The sequence below is a fragment of the Oryctolagus cuniculus genome, chromosome 19 (genome assembly GCF_051225735.1).
Source record: "Oryctolagus cuniculus isolate XC-2025 breed Fujian yellow rabbit chromosome 19, ASM5122573v1, whole genome shotgun sequence".
Classification (NCBI taxonomy): Eukaryota; Metazoa; Chordata; class Mammalia; order Lagomorpha; family Leporidae; genus Oryctolagus; species Oryctolagus cuniculus.
In genome coordinates, this window is record NC_142885.1 from 70178406 (window position 1) to 70204089 (window position 25684).

At 53.4% G+C, this 25684-nt stretch overlaps 1 protein-coding gene across 2 annotated transcripts in view; it reads right to left on the reverse strand.

The window, feature by feature from the left end:
• PDPK1 (3-phosphoinositide dependent protein kinase 1) overlaps positions 1-25684 on the reverse strand; it is an 88121-nt gene that overhangs the window by 50734 nt on the left and 11703 nt on the right. Inside the window, exons 2-4 of one of the 2 annotated variants that reach the window (XM_051836225.3) lie at positions 6189-6455; positions 2267-2309; positions 1879-2016 (exon numbers count right to left, since the gene is read on the reverse strand). In XM_051836225.3, the coding sequence (XP_051692185.2) occupies positions 1879-2016; positions 2267-2309; positions 6189-6455 (448 nt within the window). The remainder of the gene's footprint in view (positions 1-1878; positions 2017-2266; positions 2310-6188; positions 6456-25684) is intronic. The other variant, XM_089321418.1, reaches the window with a different exon arrangement.

The following is a 25684-nucleotide window of genomic DNA, read 5'->3' on the forward strand; positions in this document are numbered from 1 at the left end:
GTCAGGCCCATGGCTCCAGATGAGGACTTCCAGCTGGCCCTCACACTCCACCATGCAGGCTCCCACCCAGCAGTCCCTTCCCCGTGTCCAGACACGTTGCTCCAGCCTTCCCACTGTGGGAGGTGCCTCTTGCAGTCTGCTGTGCTTCAGGATACCCGTGCACCTCTAACTCCCACACTGAAGGGTGAGCTCCAAGCAGACAGTCTCCCTACCCCTCAGCTCTGCCCTGCCCTGCGGGGAAGGCGCTGAGAGCGGAGGCTGGGGAGCTGGCACTGTGCTACAGTGGGTTAAGCTACCACCTGCGACACTGGTATCCCATAAGAGCACCAATTCAAGTTCCATTCCTAAGCCAGCTCCTTGTTAATGTGCCTGGGAAGGCAGTGGAATGCTTGGGCCTCTGACTCTCATGTGGGAGACCGGGATGGAGTTCTGACTCCTGGCTTCGGCCTGGCCAAACAAACAAATAAATCAGAGAAAGAAAGAAAGAGAGAAAGAGAGAGAGAAAGAGAGAAAGAGAGAGAGAGAAAGAGAGAGAGAAAGAGAGAAGGAAAGAAAGAAAGAAAGAAAGAAAGAAAGAAAGAAAGAAAGAAAGAAAGAGAGAAGGAAAGAAGGAAAGAAGGAAAGGAGAGAAGGAGAGGAGAGAAAGAGAGAAGGAAAGAAAGAAAGAGAGAGAGAAAGAGAGAAAGAAAGAAGGAAAGAAGGAAAGAAGGAGGGAAAGAGAGAAAGAAAGAAAGAGAGAAAGAGAGAAGGAAAGAAAGAGAGAAAGAAAGAAAGAAAGAAAGAAGGAGAGAAGGAGAGAAGGAAAGAAGGAGAGGAAGAAAGAAAGAAAGAAAGAAAGAGAGAAAGAAAGAAGGAAAGAAAGAAAGAAAGAAAGAAAAGAAAGAAAGAAAGAAAGAAAGAAAGAAAGAAAGAAAGAAAGAAAGAAAGAAAGAAAGAAAGAAAGAAAGAAGGAAAGAAGGAAAGAAGGAAAGAAAGAGAGAGAGGGAGAGAGGGAGAGGGAGGGAGGGAGGGAGAGGGAGGGAGGGAGGGAGGGAGAGAGGGAGAGGGAGGGAGAGAGGTGGGAGGGGAGGGGAGGGGAGGGGAGATAAAAGGGTAGGGGTGAAGAAGCAAAGCTGTCACAGAGAGCGACAGGCACCCTCCCTGGAAGGTACAGGGAGGGAGAAGGTGGGAGGAAAGAGCAGCGGGTCAAGAACCCCGGCTCACCAGCCAGGCTAAAGGCCTGAGGTAAGCTAGACACGCAAGTTACGGCCCACGCCAACTTCCACCGGGCCCTGTCTCCTCAGTTCAAAAGGCAACAAGACAACGCCACAAGGGCTCCATGCAAGATCAGCGGAGCAAGGGATGGCCACAGCCTCTGCTGGACAAGCAGCTTGGACAGTTCTGGGCAGCAAGGAGCTGAACGAGCTCCAGAGGAGGGGTGGACAGCCGCCAGTTCAGGCTCCCCCGAGTCACTCTCTGGACACATCCTTCCCCACCAGATCACACACCCAGGGCCGAAGAGGCCAGAAGGAACCTAGGACCCTCCGGGGGCCCACGACCACTCCTGCAGTGTCAGGGCCCTACTGCCTCTGAGCACGGGATTTGGCAGTAACCAGTCCTCCAAGGACACTGGTTAGGGGAGGGCCAGAATCATAAACAGCAACCCCCTAGATGCACCGCCTATCAAAAGCGTCTCAACGCTGTCCTGTGGGCTCCCCTTAACCTCCCCTGAGGTTCGCAAGCCTCAGCCCTGCACTGGCACCGCTGGCTCCTGCCTCTGAGGATGTCAGCAGCCCAAGGAGTCCCAGGGAAGCAGGGACGGGAATCGCACTGTGCCTTTTCCTCCAAGCAAGAGGGTGATCCATGTGACGCAGACGGCGCTGACCACACAAAGGATACAGAGCTTTTCGTCGTCCTGAAAAGTGAAGTAAAGCTTAACAAAGAAGGGGTGATCCAGGCGCGACATCACATCCCGCTCTCTGGTCACATACGGAACCTTGTTCTCTTTTATAATATGCCGCTTCTCCAGGATTTTAACTTAAGGCGAGAGAGAAGTGAGTTACTACAATCGGAAAAGGCAATAATACTACACACACACAGCTCATAAAGGGAACTGGTACCAACCGAAGTTCTTAGACATCGCACATCCCAGCTTCGTGGCACCTGAGCCCAGAAGTGTTCCGACCCCTCGAGGCGGCACAGACACCTCGGGGCCTGCCACCCAGGCTGCTCACGCACAGCTGTGCTGCCCTCACCCCAGACACAGCTCACTTGAGTCAGTACTTACTAGCATATTCTCTGGAGGTTGCCAGTTCTCGAGCCAGGACAACCTGGTTTGGGGGGTTAGGGAGGACAGAAAGGAAAAAAGACACTGTAATAACCAGGCACCGTCTCACAGGTCCCACCGTAACACCATGCAGGCCCCCCAGCCCACTTGCAGTGTGCAGTTACACTGACAAAAATCCAACACGCATGTTAATGTGCTCCAATCGTTAACAGCAAACATGAAAGTCTCTTGTTTCTAGAAGGTTCTTCATCAGCTGCCAATAGTGCTCATGACGCAGTGGAAGTGCAAATCCAGGAGCCCTGCAGACTAACACACCCATCATGGAGAGCAGAGTGACGGCAAACACCACCACATGTGGGTGCTAGGACCTTTTTTTTTTTTTTTTAAGATTTTTATTTATTTATTTGAAAGGCAGAGCCACAGAGACACAGAGGCAGAGAGAGAGAGAGACGACTTCCATCCACGCTGGTTCACTCCCCAAATGGCTGCAAGGGCCGGAGCTGGGCAGATCCGAAGCCAGGAGCCAGGAGCTTCCTCCAGGTCTCCCATGCCAGTGGAGGGGCCCAAGGACTTAGGCCATCTTCTACTGCTTTCCCAGGCCAGAGAAGAGAGCTGGATCGGAAGAAGAGCAGCCAGGACATGAACTAGCACCCATATGGGATGCCGGCACTGCAGGCAGCGGCTTTACCTGCTACGCCACAGCACCAGCCCCTAGGAACTTCTTTAAAAAATAACCTCAAGAGCACACCCTTCTAGGATACGGCCACTGCACAAAGCTGCCCTGGATTGGGCTAACTGTTACCACACATTTCACTTTCAGACAAAGTCAGACACCATAAATACAGTCATGACTGTGAACGTCCTTGCAATAAAGCCTCCCGGAGCCCCACGCAAAGGAGCCAGCCACCTTCCCTGGAGGCCCTCCCACAGCACATCCGAGCGTCGGACTGAGACTCCCTTCAGGGACAGGGCCCTCCAGAGTGGCACCGCCAACATGGGAAAGACCATTCTGCACAAGCAAACCCTGGCATACTGAGCACCAAACTGAAAACACCCAAAGGTCTCCCAGCTGAGCACAGGACATGCTGCGGGCAGCCCTGACGCGGGAAGGCCCCATCTCCCAGTGCAGGCCAAGGCATCTTGGAAGAAACCTGCACGGGACCACCGTGACTTGTTCCTGGGAAATCTTGGACCTGGTGGGAAGATCTCAGGAGGCCAAAGTGCCGGGATCAGCTGGCCGGGGCTGGGAGTTAGCCCCATGAAGGATTCTTCACAGAACTCACCAGAGGTAAACCCGGACTAGCATTGCAGTTATCAAGAACAACGTCAGATCACACACACTCCAGTGGAAAGACCCCAGAGACCTTTCCCGAGGATGGCTCTCAGCTGCAGGGGTGTGAGGGGCAGTGGCAAGGCACTTAGTCCTTCTGCAACGCTCACTACTTAAGTAGGGCAGGTGAGGAAGAACCGTTCCCAAGTGCTGATGTGTCCTGGAATCTTCTCTAAGGAGACACTTCCATCACCCTTGTGCTATCCCAATGCAGGTGTCTGTCTTCCTATCACCCAGGCACCGGCCAGGCTACGCTGGACCTCACCCATCCTCCAGCTCTCACGCACCAGCGTCAGGCTCTGCCAAGTCGAGACCCTGCACAGCCTTGTAGCTGCACTGTGTTTTTTCCCCAGCCCTGCAAACCTCATGCCATGTGGTTCCCATCTCAGGAATGATGAGAAAGAACTGAGTACCACACAGAACCCGAGACCAGGGCTGCGAATTCCCAAGGCCCAGGAAGGAGCTGGTGGCTCTGTGTCTAGGTTCAAAAAAGCAGGGGCTGATGAGAATAACAGCTGCATCATCTACCTGCCATGTCACGAATCAGCCCTCGCTTACCAGTCGGTTAAAAGAGAGTTATTCCTAGACTAGACTACGCTCAGTAACAGCACAGCACACCCAGGCTTCTTTCAAGAGAAGTTTCTTCCTTCTGGAAGGATTTGTGAGTACCAGAACTACTAGGGGCTAACCTCACGGTACAAGGCTTTTTAGGCCGGCGCCGCGGCTCAATAGGCTAATTTTCCGCCTGCGGCACCGGCACACCGGACTCTGTCCCGGTTGCCCCTCTTCCAGGCCAGCTCTCTGCTGTGGCCAGGGAGTACAGTGGAGGATGGCCCAAGTGCTTGGGCCCTGCACCCCATGGGAGACCAGGATAAGTACCTGGCTCCTGCCATCGGATCAGTGCGGTGCGCTGGCCACAGCACGCCAGCCGCGGCAGCCATTGGAGGTTGAACCAACGGCAAAGGAAGACCTTTCTGTCTGTCTCTCTCTCTCACTGTCCACTCTGCCTGTCCAAAAAAAAAAAAAAAAAAAAAAAAGAGAGAGAGAAGGTTTTTTAAAACGAGGGTACAATCCTTTTGTTTATACAAAATTCTTTCATAAAAGTTGCTGCTACACAAAATCCAGGGGGTAGGAATCTGGCCCAGCAATTAACGCTGCTGAGGCACGTGGGTGGGATCCCCGGTTCGGGCTCGACTCCAGCTTCCTACTAACGCAGACAGACCCTGGGAGACAGCAGTGAGGGCTCAAGTAATTAGGTTCCACCAGCCACACGGGAGCCCTGGATCCCGCTTTCAACCTGCTGTGGGCATCTGGGGAGTAAACCAGCCGATGGAAGCAATCTATCTCTGTCACTCTGCCTCTCAAACACATAACCAAAAAAAGTTTTTTTTAAAGGTTTAAGGGCAGCAAAAGTTAACATTAAAGAAGACGTTGAGAATACAGGTGAACCACAATGTTTTGGGTTCTTCGTGTCTTACAGTATCTCATGGGCTGCGTGGCATACCCACATTCCAGACTGAGTGCCCAGTTTGAGTCACAGGCGCTCTCCACTTCTGACCCAGCTTCCTGCTCGTGTGCCTGGGAAGCAGCAGATGATGGCTCAAGTCCTTGGGACCCTGCCACCCACGTGGGAGACTGCAACTGAGCTCCTGGCTCCTGGCTTCAGCTCCCAGGCCCAGCTATTACAGCCATTTTGGAGAGTGAACCAACAGATTAAAGATCTCTCTCTGCGTCTGTCTTTCCCTCTCTCACTGTCACTTTGCCTTTCAAATAAATCTTTAAGAAATAAATATTTCATAAATGTAAAAAAGAGAAAAGGAATACAACTTTCACACGTGGTTTCTTCACAAAGGCCAGGCAAGAGAGCCTGGTTATTCAGGAACTCTGCCAGGGAGGTGCCTCCAGGGCCACCAGAGCAGCCCCAGCCCAGGCCACAGCAGGAATCTGCTGTTTCACAGAGGCAGACTGGGACTGCCGCCCTGGGCCAGTGTGGGAGGACGCGTGCTGCAGCCCTCAGAGCCGGTGGAGACGTGGCCACGGCCACCTCGGCTGCGTGGCTCTGCCTCAGCAGGGGCTGCTGCGGGGAGCCTTCACTCCTTTGCCTCAAGAGGAAACAACCCAAGATGGGGAAGTCTCACGCGTGTGAGCCGACAGCGCTGTGATGACACGAAACTGAAGACACAGAGTGTGCAGGCTTCAAGACTGGCAGACGCCCAGGCATAAAAAGAAATGAAAACCATCATTAGATGTTACCAGCACCTCTGAGGAGACACGAGTGCAGGCACTAACTTTTAACCTAAGGAACAGAAAGCTTCCTAGGGCCTAGCCAGCGGGACCCAAAGATACTGCAGGTGACGTGCTGATGCCAGCTTGGAATGGAATCCATCACATTTTTTAAAAAAACCATAAAATACTAAGAAATGCTTCTCAAGGCTTCATCTCCAAAGTCAGGCTGCGCTGTTTTCTCGCACTCAGAGCCTTCACGGCAGGAGCTTCCAGGAGGGCCTGGGACCCCCGCAGGACGAGCACAGGTGGGTCTGGTCTTCTGCTCCACGTACCGCGGCAGGTTCGATGGCAGCAGCGAGTACTTACGGTTGAGAAGGAGCCTTCGCCCAGAATCTTCCCAAATTTGAAGTCTTCAGGCCGTTTCTTCCGAGGCTGTGGCGGTGGCTGGGGAGCATGCTGCAGGGCGTTGGCACTGGGCCGGGCCTCGGCTGTGGTGCCCTCCATGGTGGGGCTCTGCCTGCTGCCACCGCTGGGGATGCCAGGGGCTGCGCTGGACTCAGTCTGGGTTCTCACCATGGATGGGGATGGGCAGGAACATAACACCACGCTGGACTGGATGGGGACGGCGTCATACTGGTGGACACAGAAGAAGAGAGGTAAGACTCACACTGAACGGGCACTGCCAAGTGCAGGTGCCCGCCCGTGCACCCTGCTCCTGTGCCCTGCATACCACAGCTTCCACTGCCCCCACCCTGCTCCTCACTCCACACAAGTCTCCAACCAACTCCTGCCCTCCTCCCCCCGTCAGGCCAAATTAAAGCAATGAGGCAGCAGTGCACATGTTTAATTATGGGGATGAATCGATAAGAGCGATGATTAAGTGTGTTTACAACACACAGAGACACTCAATGCTGGCAAGGTCGGGTAAAGCAAGCACACGATACGATGCAGCTGGCACCAAACACCGGTACTGCTGTTAAAATGTTTCTGGAGAGCAGTTTGGCAATGTCAACAAGGTGACTGCAGAGCAGCTGTCAATGAGATGCACAGGAACACAACAGAGATGAGGTTCTGTGAAACACAGACAACAAGTGGCACCAGGAAAGGACAGCACAGTACTCCAAGCTGAACTGCCACTTGTCAGAGTTGTGCCACAGCCTCCACAACCACTCTCCAGCTCTGCCCTTGCACGCTCTCAGCAGCCCGGCTCACCCACTAACACTGCGGTAGAACAACAAAAATAAACCTGGGGCACCCAAGCTGCTGGTGTGCAACACTACCTCCGCTAAAGAACACAGAAGGGCACCCGGCCCGCGTCTCAGTATGGCCCTGGGGCCACGGTGGTCGGAAAAGAAGGAGCTCCCTCCACTGGCTTTAAGGGGCCGTCAGCAGTCAAGTTGTGCCCTTTCAAACACTAAAAGTACAGTCATTAGATACGTGAAAAAGGGAAAACTCAAGAATCTGCAATGATACCCAAGGGTAGCAAGAAAATATACACATATACATAAATGAAAAGTAGAACACAATGGAATGCTTAATTTTATTAATTCAAATTCAAATTATTCATTCAAATAAACAACAGAGTGTGGCTCCGAAGAGCTGCTGTACATGTATCCTGCTGTACATGTTAAAAGCATAGATAAGGATGTTCCTTCTCCACGTAAACAGGGAAGGATGCACATAGAGAACTAGGAAGAAGTCAGAATTTTGGAAAAAAAGAAACTATACCAGGAAAAGAAAGGTGGGTGGGGCCGGCACTGTGGAGCAGCGGGTTAACGCTCTGGACGCTGATGCCGGTTCAAGACTCAGCTGCTCCACTTCCAATCCAGCTCTCTGCTATGACCTGGGGAAGCAGAAGATGGCCCAAGTCTTGGGCCCCTGCACCCACGTGGGAGACCTGGAAGAAGCTCCTGGCTCCTGGCTCCGGTTTGGCACAGCTCTGACCATTGCGGCCAACTGGGGAGTGAACCAGCAGATGGAAGACTCCCCCACACACCCTGTGTAACTCTTTCAAATAAATAAATAAACCTTTACAAAAAAAAAAAAAGGTGGACACACAGCAACCGATAGTGTGCAGTGGATGATGGCTCAGACGCTAAGCTAAGAGAAAAGAAGGGTGGGCACACAGAACCGAGGGTGTGCGGCGGATGACAGCTCCGACGCAGAGCTAAGAGATACTCATCTCGAGATGGCAAAATGTGTAACAAAGACAAAAGCTCATCTGGAAACACATCCTGAGACCCAAACAAGACAAACACAGGGATGGAAAGGGGAGGCAGCAAGAACCGGCAGACAGCTGGGAGCCCCAGAGTGTGGAGCGAGCCCTGGCTGCAGGCAGGACCAGCCCAGCAGGCAGTCTCGGGCAGGGTCACCCCAGAAGATACACCTCATCTCCTCTTCCAACCAAGGAGCCAGCATCAAATAACCCTGCACCTGAACCACAGCTGGAGAACGCAGGCCTCTATTTCTTACAAGTCTGTTAACTAACTCCAGGCAAGGAATAAAGACACATACAGGGACAGGCCTTGCAGCTCACTGAGGTAAACTGTCACCTGCAATGCTGACATCCTTATCAGAGCTCCGGGAGTCCCAGCTACTCCGCTTTCAACGCAGCTTCCTGCTGAGGCATCCCAGGAGCCAGAGTGTGACCACCACTTGGGGCAGACCCAGCGGGAGTTACAGCCTGCTAGGCTCAGCCTGGCCCAGCCCAGCTGTGGAGGGCGTCTGGGGAATGATGTGGCAGATGCAAGATCTTTCTGTTTCTATCTATGTTTGTGGGTCCTGCCTTTCAAGTAGGTGAAAATATATTTTAAAATAAACATTTTTCAAATGCATAAAAACAGGGCCACAGTGGTAGTGCAGCAGGCAGAGCTGCCACTTGCAAAGGCAGGAGACGATGGACCAAGTACTCGGGCCCATGCCACCATGTGGGAGAACAGTATGGAGTTCCTGGATCCTGGCTTCAGTCTGGCCAAACCTGCATGTTACATCTGGGGAATAAGCCAGCTGACAGAAGATCTTTGTCTCTCCCTCTCCCTCTGTTGCTCCTTCAAATAAATAAATAGGTCTCTTATAAATAAATAGGCAATGAAACAGTGTCAATGAAATATGACCAATTGACTTTGTAATAAATACCTCAAAGATCTGATCAACAAAATGTGCAAGTGTTTGTTTTCTAATTAAATGCTCAATAAAATCTTTAGCAGGTAGAAAAGTTTAATAAGCTAAATATAAAGGAAAACTCAAATTCTAGCAGGTGTGCCCCATACAGAAAGACCCTCGGACACAGAATAATTACTCCTAGAAACTCAGTTGAGAGAATGGTTCAATTGTATTTAAAGCCACACTTACAACACTCACTGCGGTTTGAGGATTACAGCAAACGCTTAGAACAGATTGGAGACGCTCGCTGCAGAGATCTAAGCAAACCAGGCTATTTCATGTACAGGAATACTGTGCAGCCCTTCAAGACAGACCAAAGGGCCGTGAAAAAAAGGTCACAAAGTTAAGGCAACTGCTGATGCAGGGCTTGAGGGTATGCTGGAATTTTCTGGACTCTTCTTATAGCTTCTATCAATTCGAAATTACTTCTGATTATAAGGTGAAACATGGGGCTGGCATTGCGGCACTGTGCATTAGGCCATCTGCAATGCTGGCATCTTGCATCAGCACCAGTTTAAGCACCCACTGCTCCACTTCCAATCCAGCTCTCTGCTAGTGCGCCTGGGAAAGCAGCAGAAGATGGCCCCAGTGCTTGGGTGCCTACACCCTTGTGGGAGACCCAGATGGAACTCCATGGTCCTGGCTTGGGCTGACCCAGCCCTGGCTGTTTTGGGCCATTTGGGGAGTAAACCAGTGGATGCAAGGTCGGTCGATCTCTGTCTCTGTCTCTGTCTCTCTCTAACCTGCCTTTCAAATAAGTAGTTTTTCAAAAAAAAAAAAAAAAGAGAGAGAGACAGAGAGAGAGATACATGTACAACAAGTGCAAGATGAAATGAATACTAACAGTGGGCCGGCACCACGGCTCAATAGGCTAATCCTCTGCCTGCGGCACCGGCACACCAGGTTCTAGTCCCGGTCGGGGCGCCGGATTCTGTCCCGGTTGCCCCTCTTCCAGGCCAGCTCTCTGCTGTGGCCCGGCAGTGCAGTGGAGGATGGCCCAAGTGCTTGGGCCCTGCACCCGCATGGGAGACCAGGAGAAGCAGCTGACTCCTGGCTTCGGATCAGCGCAATGCGCCGGCCGCGGCGGCCTTTGGAGGGTGAACCAACGGCAAAAGGAAGACCTTTCTCTCTGTCTCTCTCTCTCACTGTCCACTCTGCCTATCAAAAAAAAAAAAAAAAAAAAAAAAAAAACACAAAAAACTAAGAGTGGAGGAATGTTACAAACACTATACCTACACAGAGAATGAGAAGAAAATGACACAATGAAAACTGAGTGTTCAAACAGCAGGATCATGGATTTGTCCGTCCGGCCACATATTTACTAGAATCTTAGCATTCCACACCACCACCTCACCCTCCCAAAAAAGAACCCAAGCTAAATACAGTTTGAAGGCAAAGGGTGCAAGCTGTGTGCAGGTGAAAAGGTGGGCTGAGTCAGCTTTGGGGGAAATCCCACTCAGGCGCCCCGGCGCTGGCTCGGCAGGCAGGGCAGTAGCTGCGCTTGGTCCTGGAGCACTAGGCCTCAAGGACGCAGTGGGAAGGCCATGGCCTCCAATCAGCCTGCATGCTCAGTGACTAAAAACTTCCTGAGTGAGCTCCCAGGGCCGCCGGCACGTGGGGCAAATGTGGCAGCAACACAGAACGTGCAGCTGGAGCAGGCACCCAAGATGCTCCATTAATCTCAGGAAGCTGTTGGTCTCCGGAAGTTCCTAATGCCCAGCACTAAGGCAGGTGCTCCCTAGAGAATCCACAAGTGCTCCACGTCACAAGAGGAACTAAGGGTCCCCAGAATCCTGGGCCCAGTCAGTATCTCAGTGATGTGTCCCTACAACCAAAGCTAGGACGTAACACAACAACTCTCCCCTGGAGACGAGCAAGAACTTTCCGTCTTCAGAGGCAGTGGTGAACAGGAAGAAGGCGTGACCATCACCTGAGGCCAGCTAGTTCTGCAATCAGCCTGGACCATCCTCCTAGGACCCGTCAGAACATGAGGAGTGGGCTTGCAGAGTGCAGCCCTGTGCGCATCGTACAAGGCTCCTGGACAGAACATGAGGAGTGGGCTTGCAGAGTGCAGCCCTGTGCGCATCGTACAAGGCTCCTGGACAGAACATGAGGAGTGGGCTTGCAGAGTGCAGCCCTGTGCGCATCGTACAAGGCTCCTGGACAGAACATGAGGAGTGGGCTTGCAGAGTGCAGCCCTGTGCGCATCGTACAAGGCTCCTGGACAGAACATGAGGAGTGGGCTTGCAGAGTGCAGCCCTGTGCGCATCGTACAAGGCTGCTGGACAGAGCATCAGGGGCCTCTAGCGCCATGTAGGGAGCAGACCTCCAGCCTGCAAGGACACAACTGAGGGACAGGAGGCAGCGGAGCCAACACTTCATCCTGAGCAGACCCAGGTACCACAGCATGGCTGCACACTGACCTGGCCACACCTGTAGAGGGGAGGACAGCACCTGTCTTGGTCATGCCCATCCCCACCACATGTGGAACAAAGACCAATTCGGTCGTGTTTCCAGGCACTCCTTTTTTTTTTTTTTTTTTTTTTTTTTAAGAAGTTCTCATTTTTTTTTTTTTAATAGGCAGAGTGGACAGTGAGAGAGAGAGACAGAGAGAAAGGTCTTCCTTTTGGCCGACGCCACTAGGCTAATCCTCCACCTAGCGGCGCCGGCACACCGGGTTCTAGTCCCGGTTGGGGCGCCGGATTCTGTCCCGGTTGCCCCTCTTCCAGGCCAGCTCTCTGCTGTGGCCAGGGAGTGCAGTGGAGGATGGCCCAGGTGCTTGGGCCCTGCACCCCATGGGAGACCAGGAAAAGCACCTGGCTCCTGGCTCCTGCCATCGGATCAGCGCGGTGCGCCGGCCGCAGCGCACCGGCCGCGGCAGCCATTGGAGGGTGAACCAATGACAAAGGAAGACCTTTCTCTCTGTCTCTCTCTCACTGTCCACTCTGCCTGTCAAAAAAATAAATAAATAAATAAAAATAAAAAAATAAATAAAAAAGAAAGGTCTTCCTATGCCGTTGGTTCACCCTCCAATGGCTGCCATGGCCGGCACGCTGCGGCCGGCGCACCGCGCTGATCCGAAGGCAGGAGGCAGGTGCTTTTCCTGGTCTCCCATGGGGTGCAGGGCCCAAGCACTTGGGCCATCCTCCACTGCACTCCTGGGCCACAGCAGAGAGCTGGCCTGGAAGAGGGGCAACCGGGACAGAATCTGGTGCCGGCGCCGCAAGGCGGAGGATTAGTCTACTGAGCCGCGGCACCGGCCTCCAGGCACTCCTAAATTCACTGTGCACCCACCCACCTGCCTGCCAGGCAAGACTCAGGGAGACAGTGCAGGAGCACACAGGACAGTGGCAGATACTGCTTCTCCACCAGGTGACCCTGACCTCACAGTCACAGCCAGGCCCAAGCACAGGCCCTGCAGAACAGCACCCAGGGATGTGCAGGGCTCAGCTGGCCAAAGAAGCTTCCATGTAATCAAAGATCCAAAGGAATGTGCTGCTGCCCCTTCAACACTGAAAAGCAAGCTACTAAGCAAAATTGCAAACACACATCAACTTTTGAAGTAGCAGAACGCAGCAGGCTGATTCACAAACCTGGCACAACTGTACACCCACCGGCTTCTCCACCAACGCCGGTGGGCAGAGGTGCCTGCTCAGCTGTCACACAGACATGCTGGGCTTCTTTGTGGCAGACAGGACCTCAGCGCTGTCTGCAGTGTAAGCATTGTCCAAGCGCAACAAGGACATTCCCACAGGGTCAGACAGGGCCCACAGGCAGCAGGCACCCACGTCATCAGGAGGCCAAGGTGCACTGAAGAAATGGGTCACACGTCCATCATCAAATTGGGTATTCTGGGGACAGACAACCCTGATATCAAATAACCCTTGAAAGGACATAAAACAGCAAGGAATGCTCAGGCTGAATTCAGGAGCTCACAAAGAAAAATTCAAGTTTTTCTCTCACTTCAAACTTCCTAACCAGACAACTGTAAGACCAAGTATGACAAGGTTTTGGTGTCGTAGGGAGTATTCTTTTCTTTCTATCAAAGTTGCTTTCACGATTACAACAAACATCTCCCGAAATGTTCCTCCAAAGAGAGCACTGGCTCCAGACGTGTGAGCTCCTGTCCAGGCACCAACCCAGCCACATGGTCTCAGCTCCCAGACTGTGGCAGCTGCTGGCCAGTCTGTGGGCTCACTGGAAACTACTGGGATCTCAACAGAGCTCAACCTGACCCAACAGAACCCCTATTACCGGGCAGCCCCTGGGATACACCAACCCGGGAGGAAGCGGAGCGTCCCTGTGGACAAAGCCTGCCCACTGTCTCTTCAGCACCCATCCGCATATGGAGAGGGTGAAGGCCGGAGAAAATGCCCAGGTCAGCAGAGCACACGCATGGGAGGACAGGCAGAGTGTGTTTCGTTGTTACTTGTGCTATCTGTTAGGGGTAGCAGAGTGAGACACAATCCAGTCAAAAAATAGCCACTGAGATGGCAGTTCAGCTGGCCACCTTCACCACAGGACTGAAGCATCCAGCGTGTCAGCCCGGAGCATGCCAGATCCAGTCCCAAACATCCGGTCAACCCAGATGCTTCACTGCAGATCCTCCCGAAGGCGAGGGCATGTATCCAGTCCGCGAGTGGTTAAGTGTGAGGCCCACAACTGGCCAGTCAGTCACAGTGCAGCTCAGTGACAGCTTCCACATGGAGCTCCTCCTGGGGGTCCCAGGCACAGGACCACCAAGACTCAGCCAGCAGGGATGCAGCACAACCACCACCACTGCCAGCAAGCTCCCAGGGCCAGGAACTTAGGGCCTGACACACACAGGCCCTCAGTCAGGACAACTTTACCCGCTCCCCAGTACGCCAGACAATGTCCCAAGATGCTCTTTTTTGTCCCAACTGGGGAAGGGAGAAGTGCTGTTGGCATCAAGTGGGCCAAGACAGGGCTCTGCTAAGCACCCTCCAGTCAGCAGGACGCCCCCACAAGGAAGGATGTGGTCCCCCAAGGCAGGAGCATGGGAAGCTGGGGTCCACAGGGAGGGTGAACTACTAACCAGTCTGAAAACGGTGGGAAGAAGAAAATCCTACTGCTGGTCTGGGAAAACCAAGCACCAAGACCCACAGTTTAGGCAGTCTGCAACGCCCCAAACACAGGCCTGCGATTTAAGTTGAGAAATACTGAGCCAGGGCAGAACCCAACTCAACCCTGCACAGACTCAAACCCTGGGAGACCCTGGCAGGATCCAGGAAGAGAGGACATGGGCAGCTGGAGGAAGCAGAGCTGCAAACACTGAGGGCATGTTCGGATAAGAGGGAGAGCACAGCGCTCCAGGGTCGTCAGCAGCGAGCCCCTGCTCCAAACGCCCCTCTGCGAGGCTGCCCAGGATGCCATGCCTGCAGGAGAGCAGTCGCCACCGCAAGACGCACAGGACCCACAGCCAGGAAACACCGCCAGGCACCAGCCCTTCCTTCTCAGTGTGCAGGACTGCTGGCTCAGCTGGCCACAACACTGGCTTTGGCTGGACTCTGCTGGACAATGCTGTTTCCAAATGGCAGCCTTTGACATTGCTTGCTGCACAGTTATACTCAATAATTTCTGATTTAAGATTCTTTTTTCAGGCCCAGCACTGTGGTGCAGTGGGTTCATGCCCTGGCCAGAAGTGCCGGCATCCCATATGGGCACCGGTTTGAGACCTGGCTGCTCCACTTCTGATCCAGCTCTCTGCTATGGCCTGGGAAAACAGTGGAAGATGGCCCAGGTCCTGGGGCCCCTGCACCCACGTGGGAGACCCAGAAAAAGCTCCTGGCTCCTACTTAGGATCAGCGCAGCTCCAGCCGTTGCAGCCTATTGGGGAGTGAACCATCGGATGGAAGACCTCTCTCTCTCTCTGCCTCTCCTCTCTCTGTATAACTCCGACTTTCAAATAAGGAAATAAATCTTTATTTTAAAAAAAAGATTTTTTTTTCCCTAACAAACTCAAACACTGAGCAGTGATGAAAAGCTCACGTAGGAACCTGGTCTGACTGCTGTTTCTTCATGGTACAGCAAGCTGCTGCAGAATGGGAACAGGACCAGACAAAAAACTGCAACGCCAGAAGTGCAGGCTGAGGCCACCTGGCCCGCAGCCGGGGAGTGTCCAGCTGTCTGCTGCAAGGGAATCACCTTTCCCAGGAGGACCCCAGCCCCCAGCAGCAGGGAAAGGGACAGGAAAGCTCCAGTTAATGCCATGGTTATGTTCTTAGACTCCAAGTATTCAAGGGCATCTATGAACTACGACCAAGACAAAAGTTAGAGGAACCCTGTGCTTCACACGCTTCCCAGAGCCTGGCAGAGAGGACTGTTTCAGCCAGGTCTACCGTCTGTGAACATGAATGCACCTACTGCTAACTCATCTTTAAAAATGGTCGGTGGGGCTGGCATTGTGGCATAGCAGGCTAACCACTGGCTGCAATCCCAGCACCCAATATGGGCACCGGTTCAAGTCCCACTGCTCCGATTCTGATCCAACTCCCTGGGCTCCTGCACCCACACGGGAGACCTGGACGAAAACACCTGCTCCTGGTTTTGGCCTGATCCAGCCCTAGCTGTTGCGAGCATTTGGGGAGTGAACCAGCGGATGGGAGAGCAGCTCTCTCTCTTTCAAAGAAAATAAATAAATCTTTAAAAAGAAAAAAGCCAGTAACATCACTGTCCTCGACAGTGCAAACCAATGAGACGCAGGGTGTCTGAAGTGGCCTATGCCAAGCAGGATGGACGGGGAGAAGACACCTGCGGGGGCAGCACCTCAAGGACATGGCCACTGACTCCGTCTGCCTTCCCCCTAAGGAACCTCTTCAGCCTGTCCACAGCCACGGTTATGCCACTCACCTAGCAACCCTGTGTCCAGGGTCCGAGAGGGGTTGGGGAAGCCTGGAACCCTGAGCTTGTCCACTGCATACAACTAAGCACAGAGCGATCGCTGTGAGCACACCGCACTCTGCAAAGCCAGTGTTTCTGTTACCACAACACATTCACTCATTTTGCTCATCAAATTTCTTTTTTTTTTTTTTTTTTAAAGATTTATTTATTTGAAAGGCAGAGTTACAGAGAGAGAGAGGCAGAGGCACAGAGAGAGGTCTTCCACCTGCTGGTTCACTCCCCAATTGGCTGCAATGGCCAGAGCTGCGCTGATCCGAAGCCAGGAGCTTCTTCTGGGTCTCCCATGCGGGTGCGGGGGCCCAATGATTTGGGCCATCTTCTACTGCTTTCCCAAGCCACAGCAGAGAGCTGGATCGGAAGTGGAGCAGCCAAGACTTGAACCAGCAATGCCCATGTGGGATGCCGGCACTGCAGGTGGTGGCTTTACCTGCTACGCCACAGCACTGGCCCCTCATCAAAGTTTCTTAACGGAGGTAAATTAACTGCTCCTTCACCCATTCCTCATCCAAAATGCTTGGTCTGCTGGTGAGGCTGGGAGATGTGGGCCCCTGGCCATGACAGCTCACGTCCCATCAGAGAACCTCCTAGAGGGGAGTGCAGACGCGGGTGAGTGCTGGGAGGACCCACGGCAGACCTCAGGCTGCTGTGAAGCCAGGGATAAGCTGCCCAAGGACCCACACAGAGCTGCTGCCATATTTTAAAGAGTAACTGAATTTTGCAGTTTAAGAGAATTATGATTGCAATATGACCCTTACAGTATTTTTAGGCACCAGTTGTGAAATAAGAAGCCTGAGTTTAAGAAAGCCTTCTTCCAGTGAAAAAATCTAAAATGTTTTGTACTACAGCTGGTAAAACACCCTTTGTGGCATTTTTAGGTGGTGATTAAACTGTGTAAACAGCACTCTGAAACGGTGCCATGATGTGGAGGACACGTGCTGCCTGGAGGCCCAGACGCTGGGAGGGGGTCCTGCAGGCTCTGAGTGCTCAGCTGCTGGCCCATGGAGGCTGCCAGAGAGCCCAGCCTACTCCAGGCCAGGGAGTCATTCACTCCACAGCCCAATCAGTTTGTCGTGCTCTTGGTGACCCAAAACTATGATAAGTAAATACTTCTGGTTACTCGACAGCTTCTGAATTGAAATCCCTGGAGAAATATAAATCAACAAAACCCTGCATGCGCTGGTCTACCACCCACTCCCTCCCTAACAGAATAGAGTCCCACCCTCCGCCCATCCCACAGGTGCAGCATTACCCTGAAACCCCCCAGTGACGATCTCACCTGTGGGACTGGGGGCAGTGGCCTGCCAAGCCTCATACCCATGGCCACCTGTGGCTCTGGCCAAAGCCTGCCCAGAATAGGGCTCCGTCTCTCCAGCAGCCTTCCACCCTCCAGGTCCAAAACCCGCCTTTCCATACCCATCCCCATCCCTCCATGGCTGGGGCCCTGCTGTCCTCGCCTCTGTCTCCTGTGCAGCTTAAGTGCAGCGCTGCTGAGGAGGGTGACGGCCTGCCCAAGGCCCTCTTGTACGAGAATGAGGGAGGACCCAAGGGTGCTGATTCGCCTAGGAGAATGCGCACCGTCCACACGCAAAGCCTGCGCGCGCGTGCGTGTGTGTGTGTGTGTGTGTTCACCACTAGCCTCTTAACAGGAATCTGCTCCTGCGTGTGTGTGTGTGTGTGTGTTCACCACTAGCCTCTTAACAGGAATCTGCTCCTGCGTGTGTGTGTGTGTGTGTGTGTGTTCACCACTAGCCTCTTAACAGGAATCTGCTCCTGCGTGTGTGTGCGTGTGTGTGTGTGTTCACCACTAGCCTCCTAACAGGACTCTGCTCCTGCGTGTGTGTGTGTGTGTGTGTTCACTAGACCCTCCTAACAGGACTCTGCTCCTGCGTGTGTGTGTGTGTGTGTGTGTGTGTTCACTAGACCCTCCTAACAGGACTCTGCTCCTGCGTGTGTGTGTGTGTGTGTGTGTGTTCACCACTACCCTCCTAACAGGACTCTGCTCCTGTGTGTGTGTGTGTGTGTGTGTGTTCACCACTACCCTCCTAACAGGACTCTGCTCCTGCGTGTGTGTGTGTGTGTGTGTGTTCACCACTAGCCTCTTAACAGGAATCTGCTCCTGCGTGTGTGTGTGTGTGTGTGTGTGTGTTCACCACTAGCCTCTTAACAGGAATCTGCTCCTGCGTGTGCGTGTGTGTGTGTGTGTGTTCACCACTAGCCTCTTAACAGGAATCTGCTCCTGCGTGTGCGTGTGTGTGTGTGTTCACCACTAGCCTCTTAACAGGAGGGCCGGCGCCGCGGCTCACTAGGCTAATCCTCCGCCTTGCGGCGCCGGCACACCGGGTTCTAGTCCCGGTCGGGGCGCCGGATTCTGTCCCGGTTGCCCCTCTTCCAGGCCAGCCCTCTGCTGTGGCCAGGGAGTGCAGTGGAGGATGGCCCAGGTGCTTGGGCCCTGCACCCCATGGGAGACCAGGAAAAGCACCTGGCTCCTGGCTCCTGCCATCGGATCAGCGCGGTGCGCCGGCCGCAGCGCGCTGGCCGCGGCGGCCATTGGAGGGTGAACCAACGGCAAAGGAAGACCTTTCTCTCTGTCTCTCTCTCTCTCACTGTCCACTCTGCCTGTCAAAAAAAAAAAAAAAAAAAAAAAAAAAAACAGGAATCTGCTCCTGCGTGTGTGTGTGTGTGTGTGTGTTCACCACTACCCTCCTAACAGGACTCTGCTCCTGCGTGTGTGTGTGTGTGTGTGTGTGTGTTCACCACTAGCCTCTTAACAGGAATCTGCTCCTGCGTGTGCGTGTGTGTGTGTGTGTGTTCACCACTAGCCTCTTAACAGGAATCTGCTCCTGCGTGTGTGTGCGTGTGTGTGTGTGTTCACCACTAGCCTCCTAACAGGACTCTGCTCCTGCGTGTGTGTGTGTGTGTGTGTGTGTTCACCACTACCCTCCTAACAGGACTCTGCTCCTGCGTGTGTGTGTGTGTGTGTGTGTGTTCACTAGACCCTCCTAACAGGACTCTGCTCCTGCGTGTGTGTGTGTGTGTGTGTGTTCACTAGACCCTCCTAACAGGACTCTGCTCCTGCGTGTGTGTGTGTGTGTGTGTGTTCACTAGACCCTCCTAACAGGACTCTGCTCCTGCGTGTGTGTGTGTGTGTTCACTAGACCCTCCTAACAGGACTCTGCTCCTGCGTGTGTGTGTGTGTGTGTGTGTGTTCACTAGACCCTCCTAACAGGACTCTGCTCCTGCGTGTGTGTGTGTGTGTGTGTGTTCACTAGACCCTCCTAACAGGACTCTGCTCCTGCGTGTGTGTGTGTGTGTGTGTGTGTTCACTAGACCCTCCTAACAGGACTCTGCTCCTGCGTGTGTGTGTGTGTGTGTGTTCACTAGACCCTCCTAACAGGACTCTGCTCCTGCGTGTGTATGTGTGTGTGTGTGTGTGTGTTCACTAGACCCTCCTAACAGGACTCTGCTCCTGCGTGTGTGTGTGTGTGTGTGTGTGTTCACTAGACCCTCCTAACAGGACTCTGCTCCTGCGTGTGTGTGTGTGTGTGTGTTCACTAGACCCTCCTAACAGGACTCTGCTCCTGCGTGTGTGTGTGTGTGTGTGTGTGTGTATGTGTTCACTAGACCCTCCTAACAGGACTCTGCTCCTGCTTTCAGTTTCCTGCCAACTGCATGAGTGGGAGGGCCACGTGCTGTTCCAGGGCAGGTGCTGGGGGTTCTAGCAAGAATCCCATCACTGCTCCGCATCTGAGATTTAAATGACTGCCTTCTTTTTTTGCTTGTTTGTTTGTTTTACAGGCAGAGTGGACAGTGAGAGAGAGAGAAAGGTCCTCCTTTGCCGTTGGTTCACCCTCCAATGGCCACCGTGGCCTGCGCACCGCGCTGATCCGATGGCAGGAGCCAGGTGCTCCTCCTAGTCTCCCATGTGGGTGCAGGGCCCAAGCACTTGGGCCATCCTCCACTGCACTCCCTGGCCACAGCAGAGGGCTGGCCTGGAAGAGGGGCAACCGGGACAGAATCCGGCGCCCCGACAGGGACTAGAACCTGGTGTGCCGGCGCCGCAAGGATTAGCCTAGTGAGCCGCGGTGCCAGCCCTCATGTAATTTCCATTTAAGAATGTAAGAGCTGGGCCGGCGCCGCGGCTCGCTAGGCTAATCCTCCGCCTTGCGGCGCCAGCACACCAGGTTCTAGTCCCGGTCGGGGCGCCGGATTCTGTCCCGGTTGCCCCTCTTCCAGGCCAGCCCTCTGCTGTGGCCCGGGAGTGCAGTGGAGGATGGCCCAAGTGCTTGGGCCCTGCACCCGCATGGGAGACCAGGAGGAGCACCTGGCTCCTGCCATCGGATCAGCGCGGTGCGCAGGCCGCGGCGGCCATTGGAGGGTGAACCAACGGCAAAGGAGGACCTTTCTCTCTGTCTCTCTCTCTCACTGTCCACTCTGCCTGTCAAAAAAAAAAAAAAATAGAATGTAAGAGCTTCAACTTCTTTGACTTCAAGTTCAGCAGTCTCCTCCTGCTGTTCGAAACTCTCAAGGGAAAATTATTTTCTGATCTGATGACATTTCTCAGTCACTGATGAGAGTGTTTAGAAAAATGCCAGTATCCACATGGCCAGTGTCCAACATTCGAAACTAAATGCAACAAACATTTGATTGACAAATGGATTTAGGGTCAAAACAAAACAAATGGCCCACAGAGTTCCTTCCCACCTCCCATAAAGTCTGGCACAGCAATTGCCTCAGGTCTTCCAAAGCCACACACAACACTTTCACTAACTCTTTGGGACTAATTTCCAGGTAGACTGAAGCTTATTTTTTTAAAACGCAGAGCCCTGTGTTTTTGAGGCACACCCCACAGTCCTTAATCACCTGGTCAGGCCAGCCTTGCATGGGCCAGATGGGGAGATAGAGAGGACTTGTGACTCACCAGCTTCAGGAGGACGCTGCAAGCATCCTAAAGAGAAGCTGCAGGGGCCGGCGCGGTGGCGTAGCGGGTAAAGCTGCCACCTGCAGTGCCGGCTTCCCATATGGGCGCCAGTTTGAGACCAGGCTGCTCCACTTCCAATCCAGCTCTCTGCTATGGCCTGGGAAAGCAGAAGATGGCCCAAGTCTTGGGCCCTTGCACCCGCATGGGAGACCCAGAAGATGATCCTGGCTCCTGGCTCCTGGCTCCGGATCGGTGCAGCTCCGGCTGTTGCAGCCATCTGGGGAGTGAACCAGCAGATGGAAGACCTCTCACTCTCCCTCGCTCTCTGTCTCTCCTTCTGTCTGTGTGTAACTCTGACTTTCAAGTAAATAAATAAATCTTGAGAGAGAGAGAGAGAGAGGCTGCAGCCCGATGCCCCGGGTAGTCAGGCCTATACAGGGGATGGGACTTTTCAGAAGAGGCACTTTCTTCTCCAGAATGCTTCAGAGGAATCGTGGGTTTCTTCTCCTTTACTTTAGAGTGTAGTTTAAAGGACTGCGACAGTAACAAGTGGTTGATCCACGTTTCTCCTAGCAGATGCCAACTGAGAACCTACTCCAAAACTTCTAGGCCTAGAACTAAACACAAGACCCATAGGTCAATACCAGGAAGGCAAGGGGCTCAGATGTGGAGAAAGGGGGTTCTCAGATCCTGTATATCTTTGTCTCACTAAGAAGGAAAGAATACAAGTTAAGCAAAGATGTTATATAAAGAGTGACCTAGGGAAGCTGGAGGCTAGAGACTCGGGGTCCGTACAACAAGAAGGTCACTGACCCCCAGGGGGAGGCTGCTGCCCTCTACACACTTAAATATTGGAGCAACTGCAACTAGATTACATAAATGTGTCCTGGCTCTTTTTCCTTTAAGCATTTATTTGTTTGTTTGAGATGGACAGCGTCAGAGACAGGGAGAGACATCTGAGGGGGGAGGGGAGAATAAGTGGACGAATCTTCCATCTGCTGGTTCACTCCCCAGGTGGCTGCAACAGGCAGGACAGAGCCAGGCTGAAGGCAGGAGCGCCACGCCCAGGTCTGCAACGGCGCTGGCGGAGGCCCAGGCCACGCGGCCGTCCTCTGCTGCTTTCCCAGGCCAGCGCAGGAAGCTGGACAGGAAGCAGAGTAGCTGGAACTCAAACGGGCACTCTTGTGTGGGATGCTGGTACTGTCACAGGCAGCTGCTTAACCCGCTGGGCCTTAGTGCTGGGTCCTACTGCTTTCTACGTTGAGATTTATGTATTTACTCAAAGGCAGAGTGACAAAGAGAGGGGACAGAGAAAGAGGGAGACTCTTCCATCTGCTGGTTCAACTCCCAAATGCCTTTAACAGCTGAGACTGGGCCAGGTAGAAGCCAGCAGACAGGAACTCCATGAGGGTTTCCCACATGGGCAGAGGAACCCAAGCACTGGAGCCAGCATTCTCTGCTGGGTCAGAAGAGGAACGGTTAGGACTCAAACCAGTACTCCAATATGCGATGCTGGCACAGGGCACTCAGCACCACAAGCAGGAACTTAACTCACTGCGCCACGGAGCCCAACTGGCTTAGCTCTCCAGTGGCTTTTTCCCCCTACAAATCTACCGAGGAAGAATCTAAGTCCACTAAGTCACCAGAGCGCACAGACCCAACAGCTTACCCATCAGTTACTGAACTGTAAACTTGGCCACAGCACAGATGGGGTACAGGTTCCACCGAAAACCCCCACTCTGCCGCTCGCCAGGGCTCACCTGACGGCTCTGTCGCCTGTCTGTGACTCAGACTCCTCATCTGAAAGCCAGGGACAAGAACGTTCCACCCAGCCTCGCCTGAGGACTGAGTGAGCTCATCTGCAGAGCGCGCTACAGTTGCTTCTACGACTAATCACACACAAGACACACCAGCTGTTTCCAACCAAGGAGCGTCATACCATAAAATGAGCCTTCCGGACCACACTGAAGCCCGCCATGCCCCCCGCACTGCTGACTCACCTCCGAGCAGAGCTTCCCCCAACCACCTACTGAAGCAGGAGGCTCGGCTCTAACCAGAACAGAAACCTGCAGGAAGGGGTCCCTGACGCGGGAAAGAACTCAAATGGAAACCAGAGCTTTCTATGCCAAGATGCTGTCACACAGCTCAACATTTCAGCAAGGCAAGGATCCCAAACCCAAAATACTATATAGGTTTTTGTGTCCAAGTGTGCTCTGGAGCCCTGGAGCATGGGAATATGCTGCAACAGATACACCACACACACACACACACACACACACACACACACACACACAAATCCAGCAAGCAGGACCACCTCCCTCTAGGCCCCTGCACAAAAGTTGTGGGAGGCTGCCACCCAATCCAACCAGCTCATCCTCAAAAGGACACTGCTCTCAGGTCACCTGTGCCACTCAACAAGAACTCTCACCCCAGAAAGTCCCACAAAGCCAGACAGAGGCAGAGCTTATCAGGGGAGCACCACTACTTCCTCAGCCAGAGGCTTGCACCAGGAAGTAACAGCAAAGTAACAAACCAGACCTAAATTCCAAGTTTGCAGTTTATCCACGGGGAAGTCAGGCTCTCCAAGCCATAACTTAGTCTTCCACTAAGTGGGACTGACAGCATGGGCCCACCCTGAGAGAACTGCTGGACACCATCCACCAGGACAACGAGTGCGCCTTGGAGAGCTCGCTTTGTGGAGTCTAGCGTGCAGCTCACACACAGACCTCATGGCAGGAGAGGATCCCAGGTCGTCATGCTCCCAACACTCTATCCACAGCGGCTCTTGACCACTGACCTCAGGGACCTGGCTCACAGAAGACTGGCAGCCACTTGTCCCACCCTGCGTGGAAAGGGGAGTCAGCTGTCTGTGAGGCCCGGGAAGGTGAGAGGATGGGCAGCTTCCAGGCAGGTTCCCAAGGCCCCAGCAGGGCCTGTGCTCGCTTCCTGAACTCTGGAAGGGCCTAAAGCTGTACCATTAATTCGACTAACATTGAAATCAGGATGAGAGCTACCTGAGAACAGGAGGGCAGAAAGAATTACAACTGAAGCTACTGGGGGGCAGGTGTTCCCACAAAGCAGGGGGGCTTCCCAAATGGGCACAACTTGGTGTCCCGGATGCCCCACTTCTGATTCAGCTACCTGCAAATGCTCTTGGGAGCCAGAAGGTCACAGCTCAAGTATTTGGGCCCCCACCACCCACGAAGACTCAGTGGAGTTCCAAGCCCCTGGCTTCGGCGTGGCCCAAGACCCAGTTTTTCTGGCCATTTGGGGAATAAACCAACAACGCAAGATTGATCTCTCTCTCTCTCTCTCTCTCTCTCTCTGCGTCTCCCTCCCTTCCCCTCTGTCACGCTACCTTTCAAACAAATCTTTAAAAAAAAAAAAGCTGTTTTCACAGATTTCTCAGAATGAATGCACACGGCACTTCGAAGCCTTACTCCAGGACCAGCACTGTGGCATAGCTGGCAAAGCGTGACGCATCCCCTCAGAGTGCCAGTTCAAGTCCTGCCTGCCCCACTTCTAACTCAGATCCCTGCTAATGGCCAGGGACAGGCAGTGGAGGATGGCCCACACGCTTGGGCCCTGCCACCAGCAAGGGAGACCCAGAAGTTCCCGGCGTTGGCCAGACCACTGCCGCCATCTTGGGAGTGAATTAGGGAAGACAGAGCACTCTGTCTCTCCCTCTCTGTGTAACTGATTTTCCAGTAAATAAAAAAATACCGCTAGCAGTATGAATGAGGCATCTGGCTGGACCGCCTCCGCCGCAGGCTCCCCATGAGGCTGCCTCACGTGTGAAGAGGCTCCAGAAGCAGACGTTCTCCCTTCCTGGGCTCCCAACCTGCACATCTGGAACAGTTTCTTAGGAGACACAGAGACTCTCCCAACTTCAGTGGCTGACTGAGAACGCCACACAGCACGCCTATCAGAGGATGATTCACCTGCATCTGCGCCAGTCACTAACTTAGTTATCAGAAACAAGGAGAGGGAGGGTGCTAGGCCAGTCTGGGATTTTACTTCTTATCACGAGCTCCAAGCACCTAACCACACATTTCCAGGCCAGGGGCCCAGGGTGGGCTCCAGGCTTTAGGGCACATGAGCCCACAGCCCCAAATATCAACTGTCAGAAGACATGTCCCGTGGCGCCAGAACTGTGGCGCAGTGGGTTAAAGCCCTGGCTTGCAGTGCCGGCAGCCCATAAGGGTGCCGGTTCGAGCCCCGGCTGCTCCTCTTCCAATCCAGCTCTCTGCTATGGCCTGGGAAAGTAGTAGAGGATGGCCCAAGTGCTTGGGCCCCTGCACCTGCATGGGAGACCTAGAGGAAGCTCCTGGCTCCTGGCTTCAGATTGGCACAGCTCCAGTCGTTGCGGCCATCTGGGGAGTGAACCAGTGGATGGAAGACCTACCTCTCTCTCTGTCTCTACCTCTCTCTGTAACTCTTTCAAAAAATAGAATAAATCTTTAAAAAAAAAAAAGAGGACAATGACGACAGGTCCCTAAAGGTGTCTTCCTGCTCCACCCAGCCCTGCCTTCCTAACTGTCCCCCTCTCTGCTGGAAAGGAGAGCACAACACCAACTCAGGGATGCTGGGGCAGGGCAGGCTCAGGACTTTCTCAGACACCTAAGCACAAAGCCGGCTATCGGTTCCATCTAAAAGCACAAACAAAGTAACAGCACCGCAGTCAGTCTGTGACTCCAAAGATCTCCAGACCATCAACAACACTGTAGCTTTGCCTGAAGGGAAAAAAGCTACAGAAGGTATCAAAACTGACCACCCACTTTCACAAAGGCCAGGTAACTGACACAAATCCATGCTCTGCACTGCCAATAAAGCTGAGGAGACCCAGCAAATGGCAAAGGAG